The following is a 27801-nucleotide window of genomic DNA, read 5'->3' as shown; positions in this document are numbered from 1 at the left end:
CAAAATCTTTGACCCTCTGTTCAGAATGATTGACTCCTCCCTCTACTACCACTGTGGCCATAGACAAACCAAAACCTCTTCACATGGCAGCTAGTGGGATTTAATTTATATACAGCATATGAGGGAAAAAAAGCAATATTAATTCTATTCTTAACTTCCTGTTTTTTCATTTAAAAATATCAAAAAGAACTGGAAAGAGAAAAGATCAACAAGCATTATTGGTATAGTAGTAGTATAGTAGTAGTAGTAATAGTAGTAGTATCTTAATGATACACCCCTGTATTAATGAAGTGGTCTAGCAGCAACCTACCAGCAACATAAATTACATTTATATAACCACAATAACAAAAACTATATTTCAGCAGTCAGCCATTCCTGTTCAATTTTTAGACATTTCCTCCCGGTTGAAGTCCATTCTTGCTTTGGAGCTCACCCCCTTTGCCTTTTCCTGCAGTCTGGAAACAACATGAGAACTTTAGTGGCACCTTTTGAAAAGGTGCCACTTTTTATTAATGACAAACTTGTCATCTTTCTCCACAGCGTTCGACACTCTCCCACCGCTCAACCCCATGTGCACACATTTCGCATTCCTTATGGAGCTACTCTTGTAACACAGCTTATTCAAATAAATTACTTAATCATGTACAAAAAACATTCTCGTTATATATCTGCATTTCCCTGTTGTTCGGTGCTCCATTTAATCTGATGAATGACTGGAGAGATCCCAATGCCATTTTTTCCTTCGTGATACTGATTTAGGCATCCTAACGTTGTGTATAGCTACTAAACGGCTGTAGAATACTAATTCTGTATGTTACAGATATGCATGAAATTACACAAGTTGCTTGCTATTTATAGATACTGGATACTTTTACTGCAGTAAAAAATCTGTTAGTTGCATACAGGTGTACAAGACACACCTGGAAAGTAGCAGGGTTCTAGTTGTACTCACTGATACCAGCAGTGCCAATACCAGCATTTCCAATACTGGTATTGGCACTAGATCAATCCTGAGTCATTTTTTTCAGAATGAGGATTTTGTTTCGAGGACATTCAGGTTTACTCTCAATAAACGAAAAGTAAAAATTGGCTTTCTGAATATCTTTGGTAGTCTCGTTTAATGTCACACCCACAGCACCCAGGCTGCTTTCAATAATTTTAAACTAATTTCACTGTTGCAAAAATCATGGGACATTTAAGCAGTAAAACTAAAACCTGTAGGTAAATCACAAACTTGACCAACAGAGGAAACTCTCCAGACAGGGGAAACTCTCAGTATCTCAGCTTCTAAAATTAATATTTTCAGACACCTCTGATGGAGCTCATAATTTATTAGAAGGACCAAACCATTTCATTTTATGAACCTGGATTGTGGGTGAACTCATTGATTTGCAGAAGAGCACACAATGTTATATTCTGACTGATGCCGTCAGTTAGTCAGAAGATGTAATGATCAATGAAAGTACTTTGCCTTCTACACAATTGTACATAGTGCCTCTCTTAAAAGGGAGACATGTTTATTGTTTCTGCTACTAGGAAATCGCTGCAGGTATGGTAATGTAACTAATATTCCTCATTAATGATGCATAATTTCATCAACCACAACTTTAAAACCACTGACAGGTGAGGTGAGTAACATTAATTATCTGTCTACAATGCAATGTTCCATGGGGAAACTTTGGGTTCTGACAATCATTTGCATATTGTTTACGTTCCCAAGATGCAGGGTTACTTGTGGCTCCTAGAGTCCTCAAAAGTAGATTGGGAACCAGAGATTTTAGTTATCAAACTCCTACACTGCGGAACCATCTTCCGACTTCGGTCCGGGAGGCAGACACCCTCTCTACATTTAAGAGTAGACTCAAAATTTACTTTTTTGATAAAGCTTATAGTTAGTCGATAGTTGATAATTGTCATTATCATTATCTACAGTTCCAATAGTTATGGTACTGTTGCTGCTGCTATGCATCTCTGCTTGTGTGCTCCTTCTCTCACGCACCACCTTCTGTCTGTCTATCTCTCCCTCTCCCTCTCTCTCTCTCTCTCAACCGGTCAAGGCAGATGGCTGCCCATCTAGAGCTGGGGTCTGCTCCAAGCAAGTGCTCGCTCAAGGGGGAATGCTGGATTCTCTGTATGACAATTTAATTAAAGAGTTTGGTCTAAACCTGCTCTAATAGGAAAGTGTCATGAGTTAACTTTTGTTTTGAATTGGCGCTATATAAATAAACTGAACAGAATGTTGATGTCATTAACCTAGATGTAAATAATCTAAATTTACACATAAAAATTACAGATGGTACACACATGTTATTGACCCTCAGCAAGACAGGCAAGTCCTAAATTCTAAACCTTTGGAGTGTGCAGGCCCTTGCTATGGACATTTTATTACTCTGTGGTAGCCTCTGCTACACTGTGGTCTGTTGGGGAACGGGCAGCACTGACAGTGACAGGAAGAGACTGAACAAGCTGGTCAGGAGGGCTAGCTCTGTCCTGGGCTGCCCACTGGACTCCGCGGAGATAGCGGAAGCTCTGAGCAGCTCCTTCAGTGGCAGACTGCTACAACCTCAGTGTAGGAAGAAGCGCTACCGCAGTTCTGTTAAAGCTGTACAATAGTCTTGGCCTTTTTTCCTCCCTATCCTCACAGAACTGTGCAATAGTAACCCACAATCACCACTGCTATGCTGATATACATATAGCCTGTACAGCAGTATATTGTGCAGTGTTTATTTTAAAACTGTTAATTTATAACTCTTTTTCTTTTGAAACTGTTATGGACACTTTTGCTTTTTGCACTCTACTCTGTTCTTGTGAGCTGCCAAGACAAGTGAGTTTCCCTGTTGTGGGATCAATAAAGTTCATGTTATCGTAACTTATCTTTTGTGTCTGGAATTCTATAAGGATTTTGTGTTCTTCCACAAATTTAGTGCCAGTTCCAAATGTAAATACCAATAGTGTCATATTGGTCAAAACTTAGGTACAGACTCCAGACTAGTAATATTTTACTAAAGAAATAAAAAAAACTGTACAGCATTGTGGAAACCACAATCACCATCCCCTCTGACTCTGGGTGTACTCACTGTCTTGTCCTGGCTCATGTCCAAACAGCGGGGAGATGTGAGGAGGTTGCTGAAGGTGAGGCTGCATTGTTGTCTGCTGGTTCTGCTGCTGCAGGGCCTGTTGGTTCTGATGCTGCAGAACTTGCTGTTGCTGATTTAGCAGGTGCTGCTGCTGCTGCTGCTGCTGCATGTGCTGCATGTGCTGCTGTTGTTGAAGGAAATGCTGCTGTTGCTGCTGTAGATGTAAGTGCTGTTGATTTTGCTGTTGCTGCTGTTGTTGTAACATCTGCATGCGTTGCTGCTGTTGGAACTGCTGGAGCTGTTGCTGCAGTACCTGCTGCTGTTGCAGCTGTTGTAAACCAGGCCGTAGGAGCTGTTGGGGCCGCAGCTGCTGCTGGGAGAATGCATGCTGCTGCTGCTGGGGCTGCTGCTGTGAAAACATGTGCTGTTGGTGTATTTGCTGCTGTTGCTGCAGAAAATGTTGCTGTTGCTGGGGCAACTGTGGGAACCCTTGTTGTTGTGAAACCTGTGTCTGTTGCTGTTGGTGATGAAGCTGGATCATCTGATGCTGCTGTTGGAGGTGCATCATGGGATGCTGCGGCTGCGGTGGTAACTGTTGGTGTTGTTGCTGGGCAGTCTGGTGTGTCTGTTGCTGCTGCAGTAACTGTTGCTGTTGCTCTGATGTGAGGGGCTGGCCAACTAGTTTGGACTGATTGAACAGAAGAGGGTTGGCGCTGTTAGGGGTCTGAGCATGGCTCTGACAGGTCTGATGTTCGATTGGCTTTGTCTGATTGGCTGTGAGATTCTGAATTATCTGCAACAAAAGAAGACAAAAAGAGGTTAAAACATGAAACAACACAATACCACTGCTGTAAGTTCATAAATTTCTTACATGTGCTACGTTGGCAGATTGATTGGCTGGCTGCATGTCGGAGTTGTTGGTGATGTTGCGGAGGGTTCTTGCAGCTGGGCTCCACCCAGGGATACTTTCAGGAACTGATACACCTAAAAAGAGTTACAACCTTCATCAACAGGATGCTGGCTTGGAAACAGATAACAACTTGGTATGATAAAACTGCAAAAAAGTAAATAAGTGGAACAAAAATTAAATAAGATGTGCAATCCTTCCAAAGAATCTCAATCAGCAAAGTACCTTCTTTGCAAAGTGAAAAATTATATTTTCTCATTCTCTTATTTTTTCATTACAAATACTGTGACCAGCAGTGTGTGTTTATCAAGAATATATATCAATGCTGAAGAAAACAAAATTACTGTATTACAAGTTTTAACCAGACACAAGTCACAAGTAACAAGTCATTTTTTGTGAGTCCACGTCAAGTTGGGTCACACACCCAAGTCAAGCTTCAAGCCTCTTATGGTTGTAATGAGTATTCTATAATCTGCTGCATACGATCTGGTCTGCTTAAAATAATGCCTAGCTATTTCTAAGGAATTCAAAGCACATGCTGTATTATCAAGATTGTTCATGAGACCCAAATCTCGAGCCTCAATTGAAGTCTCCAGTTACTGACTTTTAACAAGTCAAATTATCTCCAATAGCAAATGATAAACTTTTTACACGGAACAGATTATTATTACTTTTCTTCCTTAAGGCGCCCCATACATGATTTTTTTTCAATCTTGAGAGAAACATGATGAAATCTGGTTGGCAGTTCAAACGGTGATCTGAGATCTCACTGTGAGACAAGTCCATTGACAGCCCATGATAAGTCTCAGACACCAAAAACAACCTGTGTCAAACTTTACAACCAAAGTGCTGCTACAACCCATACAACATTAAATAACACAGAACACACCAGCTAACATGGCAGTGTGCACACTCCAAAGGTTTAGAAGCTGATTTGAAAAAACATCGGACAAAACTTGTTTTTTTTTTGCTGTATTTCAAATCATGAGAGTGGTCCACATTGATTCCATTTTCATTGTAGCCCTACAACTCAGCAGGTATTCATCACACAATCTGGCATAACTCAAACTGAGACCAAGATGGCAGACTGAAGAAGAAGCTGCAATGCAGGCCTAATGCGGACAAATAACAATTTAGGAAGAACTGAGCAAAGTTGTGAAAAAGGTTTATGAACTTTCCTGACATACTGACCTGGCTGTGTAGTGTGACTAATGGCAGTGGCTGAGCAAACCTCTGCAGGCATAGCTCCTCCACTGCCAGGTACAGGAGGCACAGTAGCACACAGGTTGATCAGCCCACTGCCTGTAGATGACACTGGGTCTTTGTTGCCAGGTGGCCCACCCCGCTGTCTGGTTGTGCCACTTGGAATAGGATGGGGTGGTGTGGCGACTTCAGCTGGTGTCCAGTTAAGGTTGGTGCCCTCCTTCTCTGTGGAGGAATCATCGTCAGAGTCGTCGAACATTCGCTCACTGTTGTGCTCAGGTTTGCGGGGGGAGGTTGGGGAGACAGAGTTAAGTTTTTTGGGTCCTGGACGCCTGCGAGGGCTGGACTCCTCACCAGATGAGCCATCACTGAACAGCTGTGATCGATGGGGGCTGTAGCTTCCATCTGAATGGGAACGCTGGTCATATGACTCTCCTTCGCTGTCTTCCTCTTCTTCAGGCTCCATATATGTGAGTCTGGGATGATAGAGTTGCTCATCCTTCCTGCTTTTATCTGTGGGTGAAAAGAGGGAAGGACTTGAAACCTATTAAGCATCTCTGGAGAGATCTGAAAATGGCTATACACGGATGCTCCCCATCCAACCTCAAGGAGCTTGAGATGGGGAGAAACTGCCCAAAAATAAGTGTGTCAAGCTTATAGGATCATATTCGACAAGACTTCAGGCTGTAATTGCTGCCAAAGGGGATCCAACAAAGTATTGATCACAGGGTGTGAATACTTATGTACGTTATATTTTTGTTTTCTCTGTCTGGGCCCTTCTATGTGGAGTTTGCATGTTCTCCCTGTGCCTGCGTGGGTTTTCTCCGGGTTCTCCGGAGTTCTCCGGGTTCTCCTCCCACAATACCAAAAACATGCACATTAGGTTAATTGGCTACTCTAAATTGCCCTTAGGTGAGAGTGTGAGAGTGTGTGGTTGTTTGTCTTTGTGTGTTGGCTCTGCGATTGACTGGCGACCAGTCCAAGGTGTACCCCGCCTCTTGCCCATAGTCAGCTGGGATAGGCTCCAGCTCCCCCGTGACCCTGACGGATAAGCGGTATAGAAAATGGATGGATGGATGGATGGATGAATATTTTTGTTTTTTTATGTTTAAAAGATTTGCAAAAAAATTCAAGCAAACTTGCTTCACTTTTCATTATGGTGTATTTTGTGTAGAATTCTGATGGAAAAAATGAATTTAATCCATTTTGGAATGAGACTGTAACATAACAAAATGCGCAAAAAGTGAAGCGGTGTGAATACTTTCCGGATGCACTGTATGTCAAACTTCAACAGCACACCGATTAGGGATGGGGAATATTGGCAAAATAATGTATCCTGATAATTTAGGGCATTTTGCCGATAACGATTAATTAACGACGATTAATTGATGACAATTGCACTTGCATGTTTTTGACTTTAAATCAGTTACCCTATTGCACCAAAAACACTGTTCTTAAATGAAACCAAGATGGCGGCGCGGGTGCACGCAGTGGCTTGAGGCTCGAGGCTTTTTCTGTTTTTATTCATGTTTTTGTTTGTATTTCCATCGCTCGAAGCCTTAATTCAGTATGGAAGGACTGAATTGTGGGAATTGGGGAAAAACTCTGGAAATTCACAACTCGTGGTGTACAGCAATGAACATAATAGGAACTTTCTGTTCCCCCGATTTGGAATATCTTGCAGTGAAGTGCAGACCGTTTAAACTGGTTACAGAACTCAGCTCGGTCATGATCATAGCAACCTACATACCACCGAGGGCTAACTCTAAGCTAGCACTAGAGGAGCTATACTGCTCTGATCCAGAGGCAGCTGTGATCGTGGCTGGGGACTTTAACCATGTGGAATTAAAAGCTGTTCTCCCCAAATTCATCAACATTCCGACCAGAGACTACAATATTCTGGACCAGGTCTGCTGCAACATCCCAGGGGCATACAAGGCTGTAGCAGCTCCTCACTTGGGCATGTCTGATCACATCTCCGTGGAGCTGATCCCTGCCTACAGACCTCTGATTTGCAGGACCAAACCCACCACCAGAACCATCCAGGTTTGGACTGACTAGGCTTCCTCGGTCCTACAGGACTGCTCTGAGCACACAGACTGGCGAGTGTTCAAAGCAGACGCTGATCTGGAGGAATACATGTCAGCTGTGTTGTCCTATGTTCACTTCTGTACTGATGCTGTCTTACCCACAAAGACAATCACGGTTTTTCCTAACCAAAAGCCATGGGTGGACGGCACAGTGTGGCCCCTGCTAAAAGCCCGGGATGCAGCCTGTAGGGCAGGAGATCGGCTGGCTTACAGCAGGGCCTGGAAAGAACTGAAAAAGGGCATCCGGCTGGCAAAACACAGGTGCAAGCAGCGCATCGAGGAGCACTTCAATGACAACGATCCACGTAACATGTGGAAAGGCATCAGGACCATCACGGACTATAAGCGCAATGACCAGCAAGTCAGCCATGACCCGACTCTGCCGGACACCTTAAACAGCTCCTTTGCATGCTTCGACTCTCCAAGCAGAAGAAGAACTGCACATCTTCCTCAGAGGTGCGGCAGCAGCCTCTCGTCCTGCAGCTGCATCAAGTGACCTCCGCCTTGAGGAGGATTAACATCAACAAGGCTGCAGGTCCACACAAGGTGTCAGGACACACTCTGAAGTCATGCGCTGACCAACTGGCAGAAGTCTTTCTGGACATCTTCAGCCTGTCCATGCAGCTGTCCACGGTGAAGTCCTCCATCATTGTGCCTGTGCCCAAGAAATCAGCCATAACATGCCTCAATGACTACCGACCTGTCGCTTTGACCCCGGTTATCATGAAGTGCTTTTAGGGGATCCTCCTGAGATACATCAAGGACACCATCCCCGCTGTCCTGGACAGTCTGCAGTTTGCCTGCAAGGAGAACCGTTCTAGCGTCTCACTAGCACTTCACACGGCCCTGACTCACCTGCAGCATCCTAACACCTATGTTAGGATGCTATTTGTGGACTTCAGCTCGGCCTTCGACACCATCCCCTCGAATATGCTGGCCCTGAAGCTCCACAACCTGGATTTGTCAGCTTCACTCTGCTCCTGGATCAGGGATTGCCTTACCAACAGGCCCAAGGGGGTGAGGATAGGGGAGTCTACAGGGTTGTGTGCTCAGCCCTGCCTTATTCACCCTCTACACACACGACTGCTCTGCTATCCACTCCACAAACATGGTCGTTAAGTTTGCGGACGACACCACTGTGGTCTCATATCTAACAATGATGAGACCCACTACAGAGATCCAGAACCTGACACAGTGGTGTTCCAGGAACAACCTCATCCTGAACATCAGGATTCAAGGATTCAAGAATTCAAGGAACTTTACTGTCATACCAGCTCACATTCACATGTTTATGGTACGAAATTAGGACTCAGGTCCCGGGAGCAGTAAGTAACTATAAAAAATATAAAAATATAAGAGTACGAGGTAATAGAATTTAAGCTAAACAGAAAATAGAATATAATAATAATATAAAACTAGACATTTAAATAAGAAGCCGGTTTTAATATATAGCTGCCTAAGTATTTATGTGCAAGTGTGTGCAAGTATGCCCAGCTCGCCGCAGCTTCCTGAGAAAGTAGAGACGCTGGTGCGCCTTCCTGACCAGCCGGGAAATGTTGGTGTTCCAGGTGAGGTCCTCGGTTATGTGCACATCCGGGTACCTGTAGCTGGAGACCACTTCCACAGCTACTCCTCCAATGTGCAGGAGAGGGGTGGGGCGCCTGTCCTTTCTGAAGTCCACCACCATCTCTTTGGTCTTCGTCATATTGATGCAGAGGTTGTTTTCTCTGCACCACTGCACCAGGTATTCCACCTCCTCTCTGTATTCCGACTCATCGTTGTTGTTGATGCGTCCCACCACTGCTGTGTCGTCTGCAAATTTCACTACATGACAGCTGGGATGCCTTGCCAAGCAGTTGTACATCAGCAGAGTGAACAGGTGGGGGCTCAGCACACAGCCCTGGGGGGAACCGGTGCTGAGGGTGATGGAGGAGGAGGTGAAGTTGTGAAGAGTTTCTGTACCAGGGTCTGTGGGATGATGGTGTTAAAGGCAGAGGAGAAGTCCAGGAAGAGCAGGAGGACGTAGGAGTTTCTGCTCTCCAGGTGGGCGAGGGCAGTGTGGACCACTGATGAGATGGTGTCATCCGTGGAGCAGTTTTTCCTGCAGGCGTACTGGTGGGGGTCCACAGTGACGTCGATGGAGTCTCTGATATATGACCAAGGAGGTCATAGTGGATTACAGGAGGTCCAGGAAGACTGAACATGCTCCCGTTTGTATATTTGGGGAGGCAGTGGAGCCTGTGGATAGCATTAAGTTCCTGGGCATCCACATCTCCTCTGACCTCTCCTGGTCAGTGAACACCTCATACCTGGTGAAAAAGGCCCAACAACGGCTCTTCTTTCTCAGGAAGTTGAAACAAACTGGACTGTCTTCTTAGCTGCTTGTGAACTTTTATTTTTTATATGTCTGTACCACTTCCATCAGGAAAGCGGTACAGGAACATTAAAACCAGCACAAACAGACTCAGGGACAGCTTCTTCCCCAGAACTGTAAAAGCAATAACACCCCTGCAGTGAAATACTCACATCCCACCCCCCCACAGGACTTCACACATACACCCTCCCCCGTCTAGCCACATACACACACACAGCATACCATAGACGAGTGCTTCTCAATTATTTTCTGTTGCGCCCCCCCCAGCAAGAACAAAACAATTCACGCCCCCCCCAACCGCGACTATAAATAATAGTAGTCATAATATGTAATAATATTTAATAATATATACTATGACGCTAACAGTGCTCGCTGGTTTACTGAAGTAGCATTCACAAAGCGGGATGGTTGTTGGCAATATTCGGCACGTTTTCGCTGAAAAAACTCCAGCGGCTTATCAGCATGATTGGGATGTAATGTCTTCAAGTGGCGCCTTAATTTATTTGGCTTCATGCTGTCCGCTGCCAGCATTTTTAGACACAGTAAACACACCGGTCTTTTGTCTCCCACTGTAGTCACAGTGAAGCCAAGCGCTACAGATTGCACTTCTCTTTCTAAGAACTATAATGACAGCATGTACAAACCCTCCACCCCCTCCAAAAAATAAAACCTTTAACCCTACCACTATAAACCCTAAATAAACCCTACCACTTTGTTCTTAACTATGGATAATCCACGGTCACAAATTCCATAATTTTCCTTGTAATTGCTTTGGTCCTTTCTCTACTCATACCAAGGAAAGATAGGAGAGGCTGCTGGCTTGTGTCTGGTAGTGAGCTCTCGCTAGCTTTAACTTTAGCCGCTTTTCCTTTGCTAACTTCTTCAAATTTCAAAATGTTCAGCTGGGTGATTTAAGTGTCTGACTAGGTTTGCTGTTCAAAACCTTTTTGTGGTAGGCCCTCACAGTTTACTTTGGTCTTACATGTATTACAAATTGTAAGCTTTGTGTCTTCTTCACTAAAAGTGAAGAACTTGTTAGCATGCAGCTGTGATGTTATTGCCTATGCCGCTGTGCGTATGTGTGGAGCATGCGTAAAACAGACCAGCTTGAAGTCAGAGAGGCGACTGACCGGCTGGTCTACGGTCCAGGTCAAGAACACTGAAAACCGGACAACTTCTGTCCCTGCCCAGTGCACCTCTAGTTGATATCGATAGAACATATATATTCAAACACATCTGCAATTAGGCTTATGCAAAATCGTATTGTGTGCGATTAATTGTCAGAGCGGTTAATATTTGCTACTTTGCGATTATGGCGATAAGTGCAAGAATCCGCGATGCGTTTAGTCACTCTGTCCCTTACGACCGGCAAAGTAAGCGCTGGAAGGACATAACACGGGCCGTGGCATATTGCCTTAGAAAAGATATGCAGCCACTCCATACAGTGGAAAAGGTGGGTTTCAAACATCCAATGACAAAAATGGACCCGGGATACAGTTTACCAAAAACTCAAAAGCATTTCTCCCAGACAGTCATACCCACGATGTATGAAGAAACAAGAGGAGAGATAAAAATCTTCAGTCGAGTTCTATGCCTCTACCACGGATCTCTGGAATAGCAGGAAAACAGATATGACTTTTTTCTGAACTTATTTGTCCTGTTGAATTTTAATGTGGGTATGCTCTCCTTTGTGACCTTGAGATGAGAAAATCTGAAGGGCAAAGTTACTAACTTTTTGCTTTATTTTGAAGCAGTTTGTGCACTGTGCAATGCATCACAGTGCATTTATCAATAAATGCTTATTATATTTCAAAGATGGCTGGTTGGTGACTAATCACTGCTTACCATTTTAACCTGTTAGAATGAAGTTGTTAGCTTGACTTATAATTTGTGAGTATCATTTAAGAACAACGTTTGTGGTGCAATAGGGTAACTGATTTAGAGTCAAAAACATGCAAGTGAAATTGTCATCAATTAATCATCAAATTAATCGTTATCTGCGTTATCTGCCCTAAATAACCCGGATACATTTTTTTGTCAATATCGCCCAACCCTATCTGCAATATCAGCAAAATAATGGAAAGTAATATACAGACAAGCAGAAAATAGTGTGAAGCAGCTACAATCCATCAGTTTGGATCAATATATCATTTCAACAATTAACAATTCAATATGATCAAGGAAAAGCGAGAACATTAATCCTCATCCAATCAATCTTCAGTTACTGCTAAATTCGAAAGACACCTTCTTCCTAAATAAATATTCAAATGGTGCAAGCACCAGGCAAGGTAATGGCAACTGCAGTTTGGTAACTTGTTGCTTTTTGCACAGCTATATCAGCTCCAACAATGTCAGAACAAAAACAGAAAAAAGTATAAATTATACATCTAATCTGACAAACTGTGAGTAGAAGAAAAGTCCAGTACCCACTAGGCTAATTTATGCAATGTAAAATACTGCAGGTAATAAAGTTAAGGTAATAATGATACCGAGCAAAAAATAATTGTTTTGTCTACAAATCTTAACAGACATTATTGAGCTGAATTTGATACTTTTGTTAAATGTTCTTGTTGTTAAGCCATGTTTTATGTATGGTGGTGGAGTCAATTCAAAGTAAACTTTACTGCACTTAACCCGTTACAATTATTTGTCATTGCTTTTTCTTTTATGACTAAAAGCAGAAAAGAAAGGCATGGTAGTTTTACCTGTAAACTGATTGCACTAAAAGGACTTATGATCTCATCTCCTATCAATTGTATACAGAACTTGTGACATCAGCAAATATCAAATTGTTGTCCAAATCATCAATATAGTATTGTATCACACTCACAACCCCACTACATTGCTGTGAATTCACCGGACAATGACTTGCTTTATTCATAAATGGGCTTATTCAGATAATACAGACTACACTATGCTCATGTCTACATAAATTTCAGGGTTGCAACACACAGATTTAAAAGATCAGATGGGCAGCAGTAAAGCACAGCTGTTTGTCAAGCAGGAGAGGAAAACCTGTAATTGTTCCTATTTTGTTTATTATTGTTGTGTTACTGTTGTTGAATTGAAGGAGAAATCTCATAGACAGGCAATTTTGTATTTAATATGGGTTATTTGCTTTATATTAGGTGATCTTTAGTGCCTTCAAAGGTACCTCTAAATAAAATGTATTGTCATTATTATTATTAACTTATTATTATTATTGGTAGTAGTAGTAATAGTAGTGCTTATCACATCTCACATGAAACTTTGACCAATAATGAAACATTTAGCTCGCTCTGCAGTAGAAAACACCAGAATATATATATTGTGTATAACCATTCAGCCTATAAATAGAGAGATATGATTTTTAGTCCATATCACTAAGCCACACCTGGACTGAACATAAGTTATTCATTCTGTCAGCTATAAAGGTTGCATGTCAGGGCAGACATAGGTTTTACCATTGGTTTCTGAAGGGCTTAGGTCCTAAGTAAGAAGAGGTAAGCTCCAACAAACTTAAACTACACATTTGTCAGGTGTAAATGGATTGTACATATATAGCATTCTTCAAGTCTGACGAAAGCCCTTTTCAACACAAGCTGCATTCACCCATTCACAAAAATATACAAACATACATTTACAGAGGATATCCGACAAGGTGCCACCTGCTCATCAGGATAACCATTCACACACTTGACATGTAGACTGCAGTGGTGAGCTAGCTACCTCACAAGCTAGCAGCACGCAGCTAGTGAGCAGAAAGCCTGAGATAACTAATTAGCTCAGCATGTCAGGGTAGTGCTAACCCCTGACATGAGAAGTAATCATTCACATTTTTGTGAAAACAAAACAACTAACTAATTATTAAAATTGTTAATGATATTTTTATGTGAACTGTGAATTTATTAGTAGACCATTCTTTTCAGCACTACAAAGTAGAGCAACAATTACTAGTCAAATTAATCAACAGAAATTAACTGGAAATGTTAATCATTTAAGACATTTCTCAAGCAAAGTACTATATATATTTTCTGGTTGCAACTTCTTCAATGTGAAAATTTGAGGTGTCTACTACATCAACTACATTTGCAAAAGACCAACCAAACTATGCAACCTAAAAAGTGAAATGAATGCATAAGTACATCATCATACATTGAGTGCTCTAACATTACCTTTAACAGAATCTGTTATCCAGTCAACTGTGACAATCTTGATGCTAGGGTGCTTCAGAGCACACTCAAACTTGGCCTGGAAGGAAGAAAATGCAACCAAACAAAAACCCAAACAAACAGTTTAATTAAAGGTGCACATAAAGATAAATAGTGAAGATAGTGAAAACAGTACAAAGGTGAAGATTATACACAGAGCAAGGACTTACCCCCACAGGTTCCTTCACTACTAAGTGGGTAACCTTTCTGTTTAGGTTAAGCTGACATTCCCCTCCATAGAAGGTTATGTAAGACCACAAAGCATTGAGATCACCTGGAAGCTGTATACAAACAAACATACAAATCAGAATCAGAATCAGAATTCCTTTATTTATCCCTGAAGGGAAATTCTTGAAATAAACAATCATGAGCTTAAGATGTTGAACTACTCATGTCTTTCAAAAGTAAAGTGCCAAATTCAGAGGAAGGGCTTTGTTCAAAGTTATGTAAAATTAGTAAAACAAAACTAAACCTACTGTATATTTTCTGTCAATCCGTGTCTTTGTTACAGAATAATTCAACTTGTGACAATCTGACAATTTTTTAATAAAATTGCTCAGTCCAACTGTGCAACCATGCAATCAAATCAGACTACAAAAACAAATAGACCATACAATTTAATTTTCAGTAGCTGCATCAGAACAAGCAAACAAGGCAATAATGGAATGTGAGTGAGTGAGCTTGTGTGAGAGTCCCACATTCTCAAAGTTCTACCTGCGGAGTCTGTTTCGTTTTTCCCCACAACTAGAACAGCTCAGTACAACCCAGTTCACAATAAAACAAAAAAGAAAGCCAATTCAAGTATGATTTGGGGTTTACTGCATCATGAATACAAGTCACATCAGGTAATCAAGCTTGACTATTAGTATCTGCATCCCCAATTTGACAAAAATGACTATTTACCAACCATACAACAAGTGCTGACAATACTGTTACTCAGTCACCTTTGTTACTTCACACTGAGTTCTGCTATGACTAACAAGTCCTGAAAAATTCTTAACAGGAAATACACAAATCCACCAGCTTACTCGTCCTCCTGATAGACTGAAGACACAAGGCTAGTGGTTACCACAAGCTCACTACAATAATGCAGATTTTGCGACACAGTCTGGCACAACCTTATGAACAAACACCTGAACCTCTAACGCACACCAGCAGATTACTTTGAGGTTGGTTTCACACTGCCCAGTTTCTTGGAGCGTTGCAATATTGCGAGTGTTAACTGTGGAAATGAACTCTTGACAGGTCAAGTCTTGACAGCCCTGTCTGGATATATCTTTTAAAATTCCATGACATGTGCAGGTAGAAACCTTGAAAATAATACAATGAACAGGACAGTTCTCTCTCTCACTAATGCTCACACACACAAGGGATGCAAGGTTATTATTACTCTTTTAATGTACATGTAGGAGCCAAGCCGAGAGCTGTGTATGTGGTCCAGTAAGTGTCACTTATAACGCGTCGGCATTTAACAACAGCTCTCGGCTTGGCTCCTACATGTACATCCGAGTTTCTCTCCACCCTGTGGACAATCTTTTTTGTACTTTTTGTTAGTTTTCTGGTAGTTTTCTCATTCCAATACACCAGAGAAGAACTCTTGAGCATAAGAGATACATCTCTACCCAATTTTCCAACACTTTTCCACAATTCTGGAAGTTTTCCGGGGTTTTTGGTCAGAGGTGCAGCGGCTCTCTCTGAGCAAGCTCGTCAGGCTGAGGCAGCGGGGATTACGCACAGCGCTCCCGTCTATTCACCTGGCAAATGTTCACTCCCTGGCAAACAAATTGGACAAACTGCTGCTTCTAATCTCCAAAAACTCCAACTTTAGGAACTCCGCCGCCCTGTGTTTCACTGAAACCTGGCTCAGCGAACACATCCCGGACGCTTCTCTCCAGCTGCCCGGCTTTTCCGTGCGGACCGCAACTCAGAGCTCTCTGGAAAGACGAGATGAGGTGGAATGTGCTTTTTTGTCAACAAAGGTTGGTGTAAAGATGTCACAGTGTTAAGGAAATCATGCAGTCCTCATCTTGAGTCTTTATTACTAAACTGTAAACCGTTTTATTCACCTCGGGAGTTCTACTTGTTCATCCTGGTCAATGTTTACATTCCACCTCAGGCCTGTGTAACGGAGGCGTTACAACACCTAGCTGACCAGGTATCAGACATGGAGGCAAAACATCCAGACTCCCTGCTCATCATTCTTGGGGATTTTAACAGAGCAAACCTCAGCCAAGAACTCCCAAAATACAGACAACACATAAAGTGTCCCACCAGGGATGGTAACACACTGGATCACTGTTATACTGTTTTAAAGGACTCCTATCGCTCTGTTTCCCGTGCTACCTATGGACTCTCTGACCACTGCATGGTCCATCTCATCCCAACCTACAGGCAGAAGTTAAAATCAGCAAAGCCTGTAGTGAGAACAATTAAGACATGGACAGCTGAGTCAAAGCTGGAGTTACAGGCCTGCTTTGACTGCACTGACTGGAGTGTCTTCGAGGATGCTGCCACAAACCTGGACGAACTGACTGGGACTGTGACATCCTACATCAGTTTTTGTGAGGACTCATGTGCGCAGACCAACACTTTCTGCACATACAACAACAATAAACCATGGTTCACCAATAAACTCAGGAAGCTGCGCCAAAGATGCGCCAAAGAGGAGGCCCACAGAAGTGGGAACAGGACCCTGTACAAACAGGCCAGGAACACACCCTTGAGGGAGATCAGAGCTGCAAAGAGGTGCTACTCTGAGAAGCTGAAAAACAAGTTTTCAGCCAATGACCCTACTTCAGTGTGGAAGGGCCTGAGAGACATCACCAACCACAGGAGCCCATCCCCCCACCCTGTTGGTAACAAGGTACTGGCAGAGGAGCTGAACAGCTTCTACTGCCGGTTTTCACACCCTTCACCCACCCCATCCACAACACTCAACCTCTGTGCCATACCTGACACCTCCCCCTCCCCCCTCAACTCATACCTCCCACCAGCACTGAAGGTCAATGTGGAGGAGGTGTAGCAGCTCTTCCAGAGGCAGAAGACCAGAAAGGCTCCAGGACCTGATGGAGTGTCCCCCTCCTGTCTGAGAATCTGCACTGACCAGATGGTACCCATCTTCACTCAGATCTTCAACAGATCTCTGGAGCTGTGTGAAGTACCCTCCTGTTTCAAACATTCCACCATCATCCCAGTCCCCAAAAAACCCACCATCACAGGGTTGAACGACTACAGAACCGTCGCCCTGACGTCTGTGGTCATGAACTCCCTCGAGAGGTTGGTGCTGAACCACCTGAAGTTCATCACAGGCCCCCGGCTTGACCCCCTGCAGTTTGCCTACCTGGCAAACCGGTCAGTGGATGACGCAGTGAACATGGGACTGCACTTCATCCTCCATCACCTTGACACCCCAGGGACATATGCCAGGATCCTGTTTGTGGACTTCAGCTCAGCATTCAACACCATCATTCCAGAAATCCTCCACCAGAAGCTCTCCAAGCTCACAGTGCCGACCTCCACCTCTCAGTGGATCTACAACTTCCTCACTGACAGGAGGCAGCAGGTGAGGCTGGGGAGCATCACCTCCGGCACCAGGTCCATCAGTACCGGCGCCCCCCAGGGGTGAGTTCTTTCCCTGCTGCTCTTCTCCCTATACACAAACGACTGCCCCTCAGGGGACCCGTCCGTTAAACTACTTAAGTTTGCGGACGACACAACAGTAGTTGGCCTCATCAGGGACGATGATGAGGCTGCCTACAGACATGAAGTAGACCAGCTGGTCCTCTGGTGTGGTCAGAATCAGAATCAGAATCAGAATTTCTTTATTAATCCCTGGAGGGAAATTCTTGAAATTCTTGGTCGGAATAACCTGGAGCTAAACCCGCGCAAGACTGTGGAGATGACAGTGGACTTTAGAAAGAACCTATCCACCTTACCGCCCCTCACAATTCTCAATAACCCAGTGTCTACTGTGAACTCCTTTAAGTTCCTGGGAACCACAATCGCCCGGGATCTCAATTGGAAGTCCCACGTAGACCTCATCAGGAAAAAGGCCCAGCAGAGGTTGTATTTTCTGCGACAACTGAAGAAGTTCAACCTGCCTCAGGAGCTGCTGACCATCTTTTACACCTCCATCGTCCAGTCTGTTCTCTGCACTTCGATCACTGTCTGGTTTGGATCCGCCACCAAACAGGACAGGAACAGACTGCAATGGATAATCAGGTCTGCAGAAAAAATCATTGGGGCCGACCTGCCCTCCATTCAGGACTTATACCAGTCCAGGGTCAAAAAACGGGCAAGAAGCATCACTGCAGACCCCTCACACCCTGCACACAAAATGTTTGATCTGCTTCCCTCTGGTAAGCATTACAGAGCTCTGTATGCCAAGGCTACCAGACACAAAAACAGTTTCTTCCCCCAGGCTGTCTCCCTGATCTCCCTGTAAACCACCTGCCATTGTATGAACCATCACACTGTTTGCACTACATCATTCCACTGTTTGCACTACATGTATATATATTTTTATCTCATTTTTTTTTCTTCTTCTCGTAAATAGCCTGTGAATATTCTCCATTTTTTATTACTATTATTTGTTATTTTGTATTTTGTATGGTGCACAGGAGAGAGAAAAATCCAGAGTCAAATTCCTTGTATGGTCACACGTACTTGGCAAATAAAGCGGATTCTGATTCTGATTTTGATGAAGAAAATGTCACTCAGGGGACAGGTGTTGCTCGACAGAGGAGCATAAATGTGCTTTTTCGAGTGCTGAGCTAGGTGAACACTGCTTTTTTGTACTAGGGAAATGTTTGGCAGAATGGAGATTAAAAACTTTAACAGTGAGCAATAAATATTCCATCAAAAACAAGAAGGGGAAGTCAGGCTGTACTGCTGGTACGTCAGTTATTAGCCTGTCTATGCAGCCATTTGAGTTAGGCTTAGCTACTACAGTACACATATAAATTACACATTGTCATAATTTACACTGAAATGTCATATCTTCATAGTCAAATGTTCTTTAAAAGGTATGAGCAACAGTTACTGAAGAATGCAAAGTTTCGACTGGCTCTTACACTGTACACAATATTTTTTGGGATAACATTTAACATTACACATTAAATGTTGCTCACATTTGACTGTTTTGATGGTTTTCTTACTTGATACTTACACACAAACAAAAACACACACATACACACACAGACTTACCCTGGGAAGACAAGCTGTCACACCAAAGAATATCTGTCCTGATTCTGGGGAGAATCCATTAACTCTGCAGTGTTTGTGGTTAAGGAAAAGAACAGCAGTTGTGGAATTTTGATAAACCTTTAATCCTCTGGACCAAGGAGTCCCCAAGAAATTGTTTTTAGAACCTTTTAAGCATGCATAACAATTATTTGAGATATTTTAGACTTGATGGTGGAAAGATACGGTAAAAGGTCTCCACATCTGACAGAGAGGATCACCCAGGACGGCTGGAAAACATTAAGAGAACAATAAGTTAGTTCTTGATATTAACTTCTTTCTCTATGTTACATTAGTTCAATGCAGTGCTTCTCAATTATTTTCTGTTGCGCCCCCCCCCCCCAGCAAGAAGAAAACAATTCACGCCCCCCCGCCCACCCACTCTCCGCCGCGACTATAAATAATAGTAATAATAATACGTAATATTTAATAATATGTAATAATATGATGCTAACAGTGCTCGCTGGTTTACTGAAGTAGCATTCACAAAGCGGGATGATTGTTGGCAATATTCGGCACGTTTTCGCTGAAAAAACTCCAGCTGCTTATCAGCATGATTGGGATGTAATGTCTTCAAGTGGCGTCTTTATTTATTTTGCTTCATGCTGTCCGCTGCCAGCATTTTTAGACACAGTAAACACACCGGTCTTTTGTCTCCCACTGTAGTCACAGTGAAGCCAAGCGCTACATATGCTTCGTCATATTTCCTCGTCTTAGCTTTCGGGTGAGTTACTTTTGTCTCATTATCTTCGTCTCTCTCCGCCTTTCTTTTCATCCCTGTTAAAAATTTCTTCATGTTGTCTCTTAAGGGTTCGTTTACTGCACTTCATATCGCCTGCTCGGTGCAAAAAAAATGCTACACCATAGAGCTAATACTCCCTGCCCACACTCTGACAATGAGAGCGCCACTGCCAACTACTGTAGTGGATGTGCAATTACACTTTATTCTAGTACGGCAAAAAAAGCATGTTCCCCAGGGTCACACGCGCCCCCCCCTGGCATCGCACCCCACTATTTGAGAAGCACTGGTTCAATGTAACATAACAAAATGATCGCCTACCATGTGCTGAGGATAACCAAAATACCACATGTTCTGCTTTTGATTCCATCAAAGAAATAGTCTGACATTTTGGCAAATATCTTATTAGTCAGCCCCCGTCTTTTTGCTAAGATAAGCTAACTGGTTGCTGGCTGTAACTTCATATTCACCATGGGCACCACAGACAAAACCAGCCTTTTGAGTACAGACAGGCAAATTGTAAAAGTGTGTACATATTTTGACACAAACTTTACCTTGACAACAGGCAGGTCAAAAACCTCTCTTGATTCGCCCACCTCTGGATTGTCCCCATCCTCTGCAATGATATGAGTGGCCAGAGCATTGTAGGACACCTCCTTCCCTTTCCCTGCTTTCAGCAAATGCACCACCTGAAATATCATCAGAGATTTCAGCAAAATTATATTACTTAGTACTTACTACTTAATATTCATGTGGACATTGATAATGATAGTCCCAGCACTGCATTTATATCTTTATTAGACTCAATTGGCTCCTGTCAATGTGTACATAAACCCACTCATTGTTTCAATCACACTGCCTTGTTCTGACATATGGCCTTGAAATTGAACATTTACAAGTGTTTTCACATAATCCTCTTTTAGCCATCATCCACTACCTTTTAAATTTCTATTACTAAACTACATGTCACTTGGAATAAATACACTACAGTAGACACACAGTACCAGCCCGTTTGCCAATCTAAATTGTGTCTTACTCACCAGCAGCTCTTTGTACACGTTGTCTCAACTTATTTATTTTTACCATTTAATGTTAAATAAAAACTATACAAAGGTCTCACCTGTGCCCACTGTCACAATTTCCTTTGTGGCATAATAATTACCCGCATTTTCATACTAACCTGGTCTCTCTTTCGTCCAATTAATTAAACATTAAATTAACATTTTTCTCTCATTCAAATACACTATCTGGACAAAAGTATTGGGCACCTGACCATTACACCAGCTACCTATCATCTGGTAGATCGACCTGATCCTGGAAAAAGGCATGATGGAAAAGGGTTGACACTCATGCAAACAGTTGACTGCTTTAGATTTACTCAAAAATATGACATTTTAAAGAAACTTTATTTTTGTTGAATTGGAGGCATTTTGATTTTATTTGTCTGATTTAGAGGGTTTAAACTGTCAGCAGAATCTATGTTGGGTGGTTGATGGTAATGTTAATCAGTTAGAGCAACCAAAGGCATTTATGCTACAGATCAAAAACTGCATAGTCTATAAAACATAGTTGTAGCCTATTGTTTATTAACATTAGACTGATTTCACTGTTCAAGCATTTTACTAATGGGATGTGAGGTTTTTTTAAAAATGTCTGCACAGATGTAAAGCCATAAATATCTAAATATAACTTAACAACTAAAGCTATAGACTTGTACTATTTTCCTTTGTGTCTGACTATATATATGTTTATTTATGCAATTTCACATATCGGGCTTACAGTTTAATGAGCAATAATGCAACAAACACACTTTGATTGATCTGCCACTAATCGTTATGTGTCAATTCTTGTTCTCTATAAAGGCTGACCAGAAGAGCCAAACACAAACCAGACAAACATGTAAGACAGATTCTTTACAAGGTGCTAAAATGCCATAGTGGATTGCAGGGCTTGAATGGCATACCATCAACTCCAACAGAATCCTTAGCGAACCAGGCTCCAGAAAATGTGTTTTGGATAAACAGGCTATTGCTTGGCAAAGGAGAAACCATAATAAAACTAAAGTTAGCACTGACAACAGGCATCACTGTCGTGTGAACATGAACATCCATCTATTCCCTCAGTCACAAATGGTTTGCTGGCTGGTTTTTTCATGTCCTGAATGTTATACATCTTTTTGTGCATGTAAAACATTTGCAAAGTTGGAAAGCTCAAAGTCTGCAGCAAGGGCAGGTACTTTCTAGGTTAATGTCACTATTTGAATTGCTTCACAACTCTGCATAAATTTGATTAGCAGCCAGCAGTTTTGGGTTTAGAAACACTTCTTGTGGTGATATTCATTGTAGAAGTGCAGCTAAATGGAAGATAAAACAGCAACAGTGCTGACCAGACACACAGTGAGTGGCACTGACTCAGATCTGAATGGGCTTTTCAGGAGCGGTTCTTGAGAAATTGAAGTGGGTTAATATGTTGCTGCAGCAATGGACAGTATGAGAAAAATAATGTGTTTTTTTTTAAACATTAAAACATGTAAACCTATTCCAAAAGACCTAAAATACAAATATGAAGCTGAAAATGAGCATATGTCCACTCGAGCATAATGCAAATCCAGCTTGTTATATCTGATACCAGTCACACTATGCAAAGGATGAAAAAAGTGAGCAGTGAGAGTGGTTTTCACCAGACAAGCCAAGCGCAAAGGATGAAAAGTGGAATTGTGAATATTTTACACAACAAGAACATTATATAATTCATTAACATTGAAGATATAGATCAGTAAGAGAACATGTTTGGTAAAAAGCCTACAACAAGCTGCTACTACTACTACTATACTCTCATGTTCTTATTTCACTTGAGAAATTACCTGACGGTCTATTACTTCACCTCACAACGATGTTGCATTTCACTTGTTGCCAAAATCACATTACTTAATAATATAACAGCTCACACGTAGCATCTGCTGTATTAATGCACTCTGTGAGCCTAGGTACCACTATTTAGCAGGAAGTACCTCTGTGTGACATGTCTCCAGTACCAGCGAATGAAATAGCGGCAATACCTGCGCAGTAAGGGGCGCTCAATTCAGCAAAATGTTGACAATTGCAGGTGAATGCAAAATACGACCGTACAAAATCATATTCACCTCTGTGAGAACGACGCAGTAACAATGTTGCGGTCGCGATTTACATGAAGCAAGTTAACAAACGCCAGCTTTATTACTAACTTAGAAATCGAAGTCTAAAGCTCACAGCTAACCATCTGTGTAAATACGAAATTCATAGCTCACGCTAAAGGGCTTCATGATGACCAGTGCTAGGAAACGTTAGGTTCTGTACAAAATATTTACCGTCAAGTATCATCAACACAGAATCACACACAACTTCACAGAGCATGATATAGGAATCACCAGACAAACAGCCAAAGAGGAAGCTCAATGTTTTGTATAGCCTGTCTGTTAGACAGTTAGCTAGCTGGTTAGCTGCTCCTGCACCATCTCATTTGGATCGAATGGTGTTAGCAAGTTAGCGAGCTACCATTTTAGCTAGAAGAAGCTAAGGTTCGAGCCTCACCTTATAGTCAATGTCCCCTACCACGTAGAATTTGACATCTTTGAAAAGTGCATCGGAAACCTTATTTTCTTCCTCAGACATGATTTTCCATTAACAGCATAGGGGTATATGTATATGTAAAACCAGTCAAATGCTAAAGTAACGTGTCTATATAACCACAGCTAGTTTGGAGCATACAGTAAACCGGGGACACTCAAGCGCCAAATCGCTGAGCGCGCTTTGGACTACAGCATTCTGAAAGCCTCAGGGGGGTGATGTAATGTGTTCTTTCTTGTGTATTCATTTATTTTGTGTTTTCTATATCACAGTTTTATTATATCGCCTCTATATAAACAGGTTTGATCGAAAGTATTACTCAGTGATTTACAGAGACAGGAATTTTAAAATATATTTTTCTAACGGGTACGTGATACCCCTGTAATATGTATCTGTTTTTTGTGTTTTTTTTTTTTTTATCAAAACGTGTAACCTAGATTGTCTTAACAAGACAGTGTCACGGAGAGGTTTCACGGAGCCCAGTTTACGAATTAACAAATCCAGAAATCTAAGATAAAAACATTTTTAAAATCTACAAAATCAATTTTGTATCATAATGTTTCTACGAGTATGAAGCATTTCTAATCGAGGTCTAAGTTTATTGATGTAGCAGAAAGCGAAATATAAAATGGGACATTTCACTGTATGGTAAAGTGATAAGAATTTGCTATTAATAAGAACAAAACAATTTTACCTTGCTGTGAAATACTGGTGTTATATTGATATGTTGATCACACGTTAATATGCAAATGGTACATTGTTAAGAAAGCACAAACAATTGGCCCACTATATTCACTATAGGCCCACAGAAGAAGGAGGTGAATGGCCCTAGAATATAAGCAAATTCACACATAGCCTACTGTTTGTATAAGATTTTCTACCTTGTGGAGTCTCATACATAAATTTTTCATTTGACATGGTCACTCATTTAAATCTGAAAATTGTGGCTCTAAAATGGAAAAAATACTCTGGACATGGCAATCTATGAGTGTGTTACCAGTCTTTCATATTTAATAGGCTACAGAAAACTGGAAATCACACGTCTACTCCAGGTTTATGGGGAGAAAAAAACACAATTTTGAGAATGGTGAGGAAACTTGCAATGAGCTTTTCATAACTCATTTCTAAACAACATATGAAAATGATTCCTGCCCCAAAATAAATATATGGTTTAGCACTGGAAACAAATTGAAAGATAATTTTGGAAAATTACTTTTTAAGCCAGGTCTTGTCCCGAGAACAGTTCAAAAGTATGTAATATAATAACTAAATCTAAGTCTAACATTCTACTTTACAAATGTATGGCTACTGGTACAGTGAATAATGTAATCGCCCAGATATTAATCAGAATCAGAATTCCTTTATTTATCCCAGAGGGGAAATTCAAAGCACTGGCTATGTATTCATGGCATGGTCTTCTAACTCGTGAACAAGACCCCAAAATCCTCTACTTGAGGCAGCAACTCTTCTCCGACCCAGAGTGGGCAATCCACCCTTTTCTGGCTGAGAACCATGGCCTTGGATTTAGAGGTGCTGATCTTCCACTTCACACTTTGGCTGCAAACCATCCCAGTGTGAACTGGAGGTCACTGCTTGATGACGCCAATAGGACTACATCATCCGCAAAAAGCAGAGATGGAATCCTTATGCCACCGAAGCTGACACCCTCTGCCACTCGGCTTCTTTGCAGAAAAAATCCAACTCCAAGTAGGCCATTGGACATCGAACCCCATTGCTGTGAGGCGACAGCGCTAACCCCAACACCACCTTGCTGCCAAGACAGTGTATGTGTTCATTGTAATTCAAGAACATATTACCCAGTCCAACAGTGTAGCTCATTGTTATGTTATTGTACTTTTGAGTTACAATAGTTCAAACTTCATGACTTTAATTTTAACACTCAATTGTTGTTGAACGCTTTTGTGTAACAGAAATATGTTGTATTTGTTATTATGAAATTTCTGATTTCTGAAGTAATAATTAGTGGCCTTGTCTCCTGAGAAATGGCCACCTTTTGTGTTTGTAACATTAAGCCAGGAGAAATGGATGCTTTCTACAAGACACCAGCCTTTGATCGCCAAAGGTACTCATATCAAAATATGGACAACAATCATAAAGGGAGCACATTAAGCTTGACACAGCATCTAGACATCCATGTGAGAAAATCAAACCTAGACAACAGAATTGAACAGTTAACAGAATGAATAACATGAAAATAAAAATATTTGTCATTTTTGTGATCTTTGTGTTCTTTCAGCAAAAAGTGTGAATTTGAAGGAATAGACAAAGTTTTTCAAGGGAACTAAATCTGGAGGCACAGAATATACAGCATTTGAATTATGAAACTACCAACGCAAATTACAAGCATATCAGCAAGTCAGTTGGTGAAGAATATATAAAAGAAAAAACTGGTCAGTGCGTGTGAGTCACTGTGGCTGCACAAAGGAAATCTTAATGTTAAAATCTAATTGTTGAAATTCAGGCATGGTCAAGCCAAAGAGAAGTGCACGGAACTGCCCACACAGCGGGAACACAAAGCTCAGTACCAAAGATGTCTTTCTATTGTAAAAGATAAGACTTTTTGAAATGAGAGGATTCGTGAAGAAAATGGAAAGCTCCAACCAACACTGTAAAAGACACTTTTTAGACAGTACAGACCTTCTCCATACACTGCCAATATATTCTCTTTGGATGAAATGTTGCCATCAGATCATTATGGAGCAACAGTATAATTTAATAACAGGGTATTAATTGAAAGAGAGAAAATGACCTTCAAGAAACAGAGTGAAGAGAAAGAAGCCAGAAACTGTCTAATAGAATCTATCCCCAGGGTTTTAGAGACAGTGGTACTTACAGCCATCAAGATTCAATCAGCACTATACAATTATAAAGACGAAACAACGCTGTTTTAAATTAGGGCATTTAAAGTATGATGTTAAGCTGTAATAATAATAGCCTTTGCTATTAGTTGGTGTAAAGATGTTAATGTGGTGGGAGAGAAAACAATGGAAAGTAAAAGTAGATAGTCATCATGCTTTAGGACAAGGTCATATTAATGGTAAAATTCAGTACAATGATTATCTTCTCAATCTTTCACTGTGTGGTGAATGTCAAACATTAAATTGTCATTTAGTGTATGGCATTCATCACACAACAAAAGAAATCTATTCAGAAAATTAAATGTCTTAGTTGAAGCTGCAGTTTGTAATGAAACATATCATACACCTTTATTTAATTACGTGTTATCTGTACGGTGACCTTGAGTGTCAAGAAAGGCGCCCAAAAACTGGGGAACTGGGTCCTGGACATCCTAATCAACAGGCCTCAGACTGTCAGGATCCACAACTCCACCTCCTCTTCCATCACCCTCAGCACTGGTTCTCCCCAGGGTTGTGTGCTGAGCCTCCTCCTGTTCACCCTGCTGATGTATGACTGCTCGGCGCGGCATCCCAGCAGTCATATTGTGAAGTTTGCAGACGACACAGCAGTAGTTGGACGCATCAACAACAACGATGAGTCGGAATGCGGGTGGAACACCTGGTGCAGTGGTGCAGAGAAAACAACCACAACAAGAGATGGTGGTGGACTTCAGAAGGGACAGGTTCCCCCCTACACATGGGAGGAGTAGCTGTGGAAGTGCTCTCCAGTTACAGGTACCTGAGTGTGCACATAACCGAAGACCTCACCTGGAATGCCAACACTTCCCGGCTGGTCAGGAAGGCCCACCAGCATCTTTACTCCCTCAGGAAGTGGTGGCGAGCTGGGCTGAGGAGCTTCTACCACTGCGCGGTGGAGGGCGTCCTCTGCACCTGTATCACTGTGTGGCACGGCAACTGCACCGCTGCTGAGAGGAAGGCTCTGCAGAGGGTGGTGAAGGCTGCACAGAGGACCATGGGGGGAAGCCTCCCCACCACCTCAGACCTCTACACAGCACGATGCAGGGGGAGGGCCCTCCGTATCATGAAGGACTCCACCCATCCTGCACACAGACTTTTCCAATCCCTCCCCTCAGGCAGGCAGCTGAGGAGCATCCGGAGCAGGACCACCAGGCTTTTTTTTTTTTTAATTTAATTTATTAATCCCAAGCTGGGAAATTACTTCTCTGCATTTAACCCATCACTGATTGAAACACACACACATGCAACATGCAGTGAAACACACAGGAGCGCATCAAGCGCCCAGGGAGCAAACTGGGGGTTAAGTGCCTTGCTCAAGGGCACATCAGCTGGCTAATTGTGGGGGGGGGGCATTATCACTCCATTTTTCCTGCCTGTCCAGTGGGGGAATCAAACCGGCGACCTTCCAATCACAATCACAATCATGCCCTGTAGACCCCCCACCCCCGACAACACAAACCTGCACTACAAACACTTTA

General features: G+C 42.1%; 1 protein-coding gene across 2 annotated transcripts in view; it reads right to left on the bottom strand.

Moving 5' to 3' along the window:
* Window positions 1–23599, bottom strand: part of paxip1 (PAX interacting (with transcription-activation domain) protein 1) — a 48971-nt gene extending 25372 nt beyond the window's left edge. Inside the window, exons 1-10 of one of the 2 annotated variants that reach the window (XM_046407883.1) lie at window positions 23391–23599; window positions 20376–20510; window positions 19269–19312; window positions 19047–19110; window positions 14012–14122; window positions 13806–13881; window positions 5542–5700; window positions 5176–5412; window positions 3949–4061; window positions 3078–3870 (exon numbers count right to left, since the gene is read on the bottom strand). In XM_046407883.1, coding sequence (XP_046263839.1) covers window positions 3078–3870; window positions 3949–4061; window positions 5176–5412; window positions 5542–5700; window positions 13806–13881; window positions 14012–14122; window positions 19047–19110; window positions 19269–19312; window positions 20376–20510; window positions 23391–23471 — 1813 coding nt within the window. In that variant the 5' untranslated portion in view covers window positions 23472–23599. Of the gene's footprint in view, window positions 1–3077; window positions 3871–3948; window positions 4062–5175; window positions 5701–13805; window positions 13882–14011; window positions 14123–19046; window positions 19111–19268; window positions 19313–20375; window positions 20511–23390 lie in introns of both variants that reach the window. The other variant, XM_046407882.1, reaches the window with a different exon arrangement.
* Between the last annotated feature and the right edge of the window lie 4202 nt (window positions 23600–27801).

The sequence above is a fragment of the Scatophagus argus genome, chromosome 13, assembly GCF_020382885.2.
Source record: "Scatophagus argus isolate fScaArg1 chromosome 13, fScaArg1.pri, whole genome shotgun sequence".
Taxonomy (NCBI): domain Eukaryota; kingdom Metazoa; phylum Chordata; class Actinopteri; family Scatophagidae; genus Scatophagus; species Scatophagus argus.
Note: the sequence above shows the minus strand (reverse complement) of the source record. Positions and strands in the feature narration are given on the sequence as shown.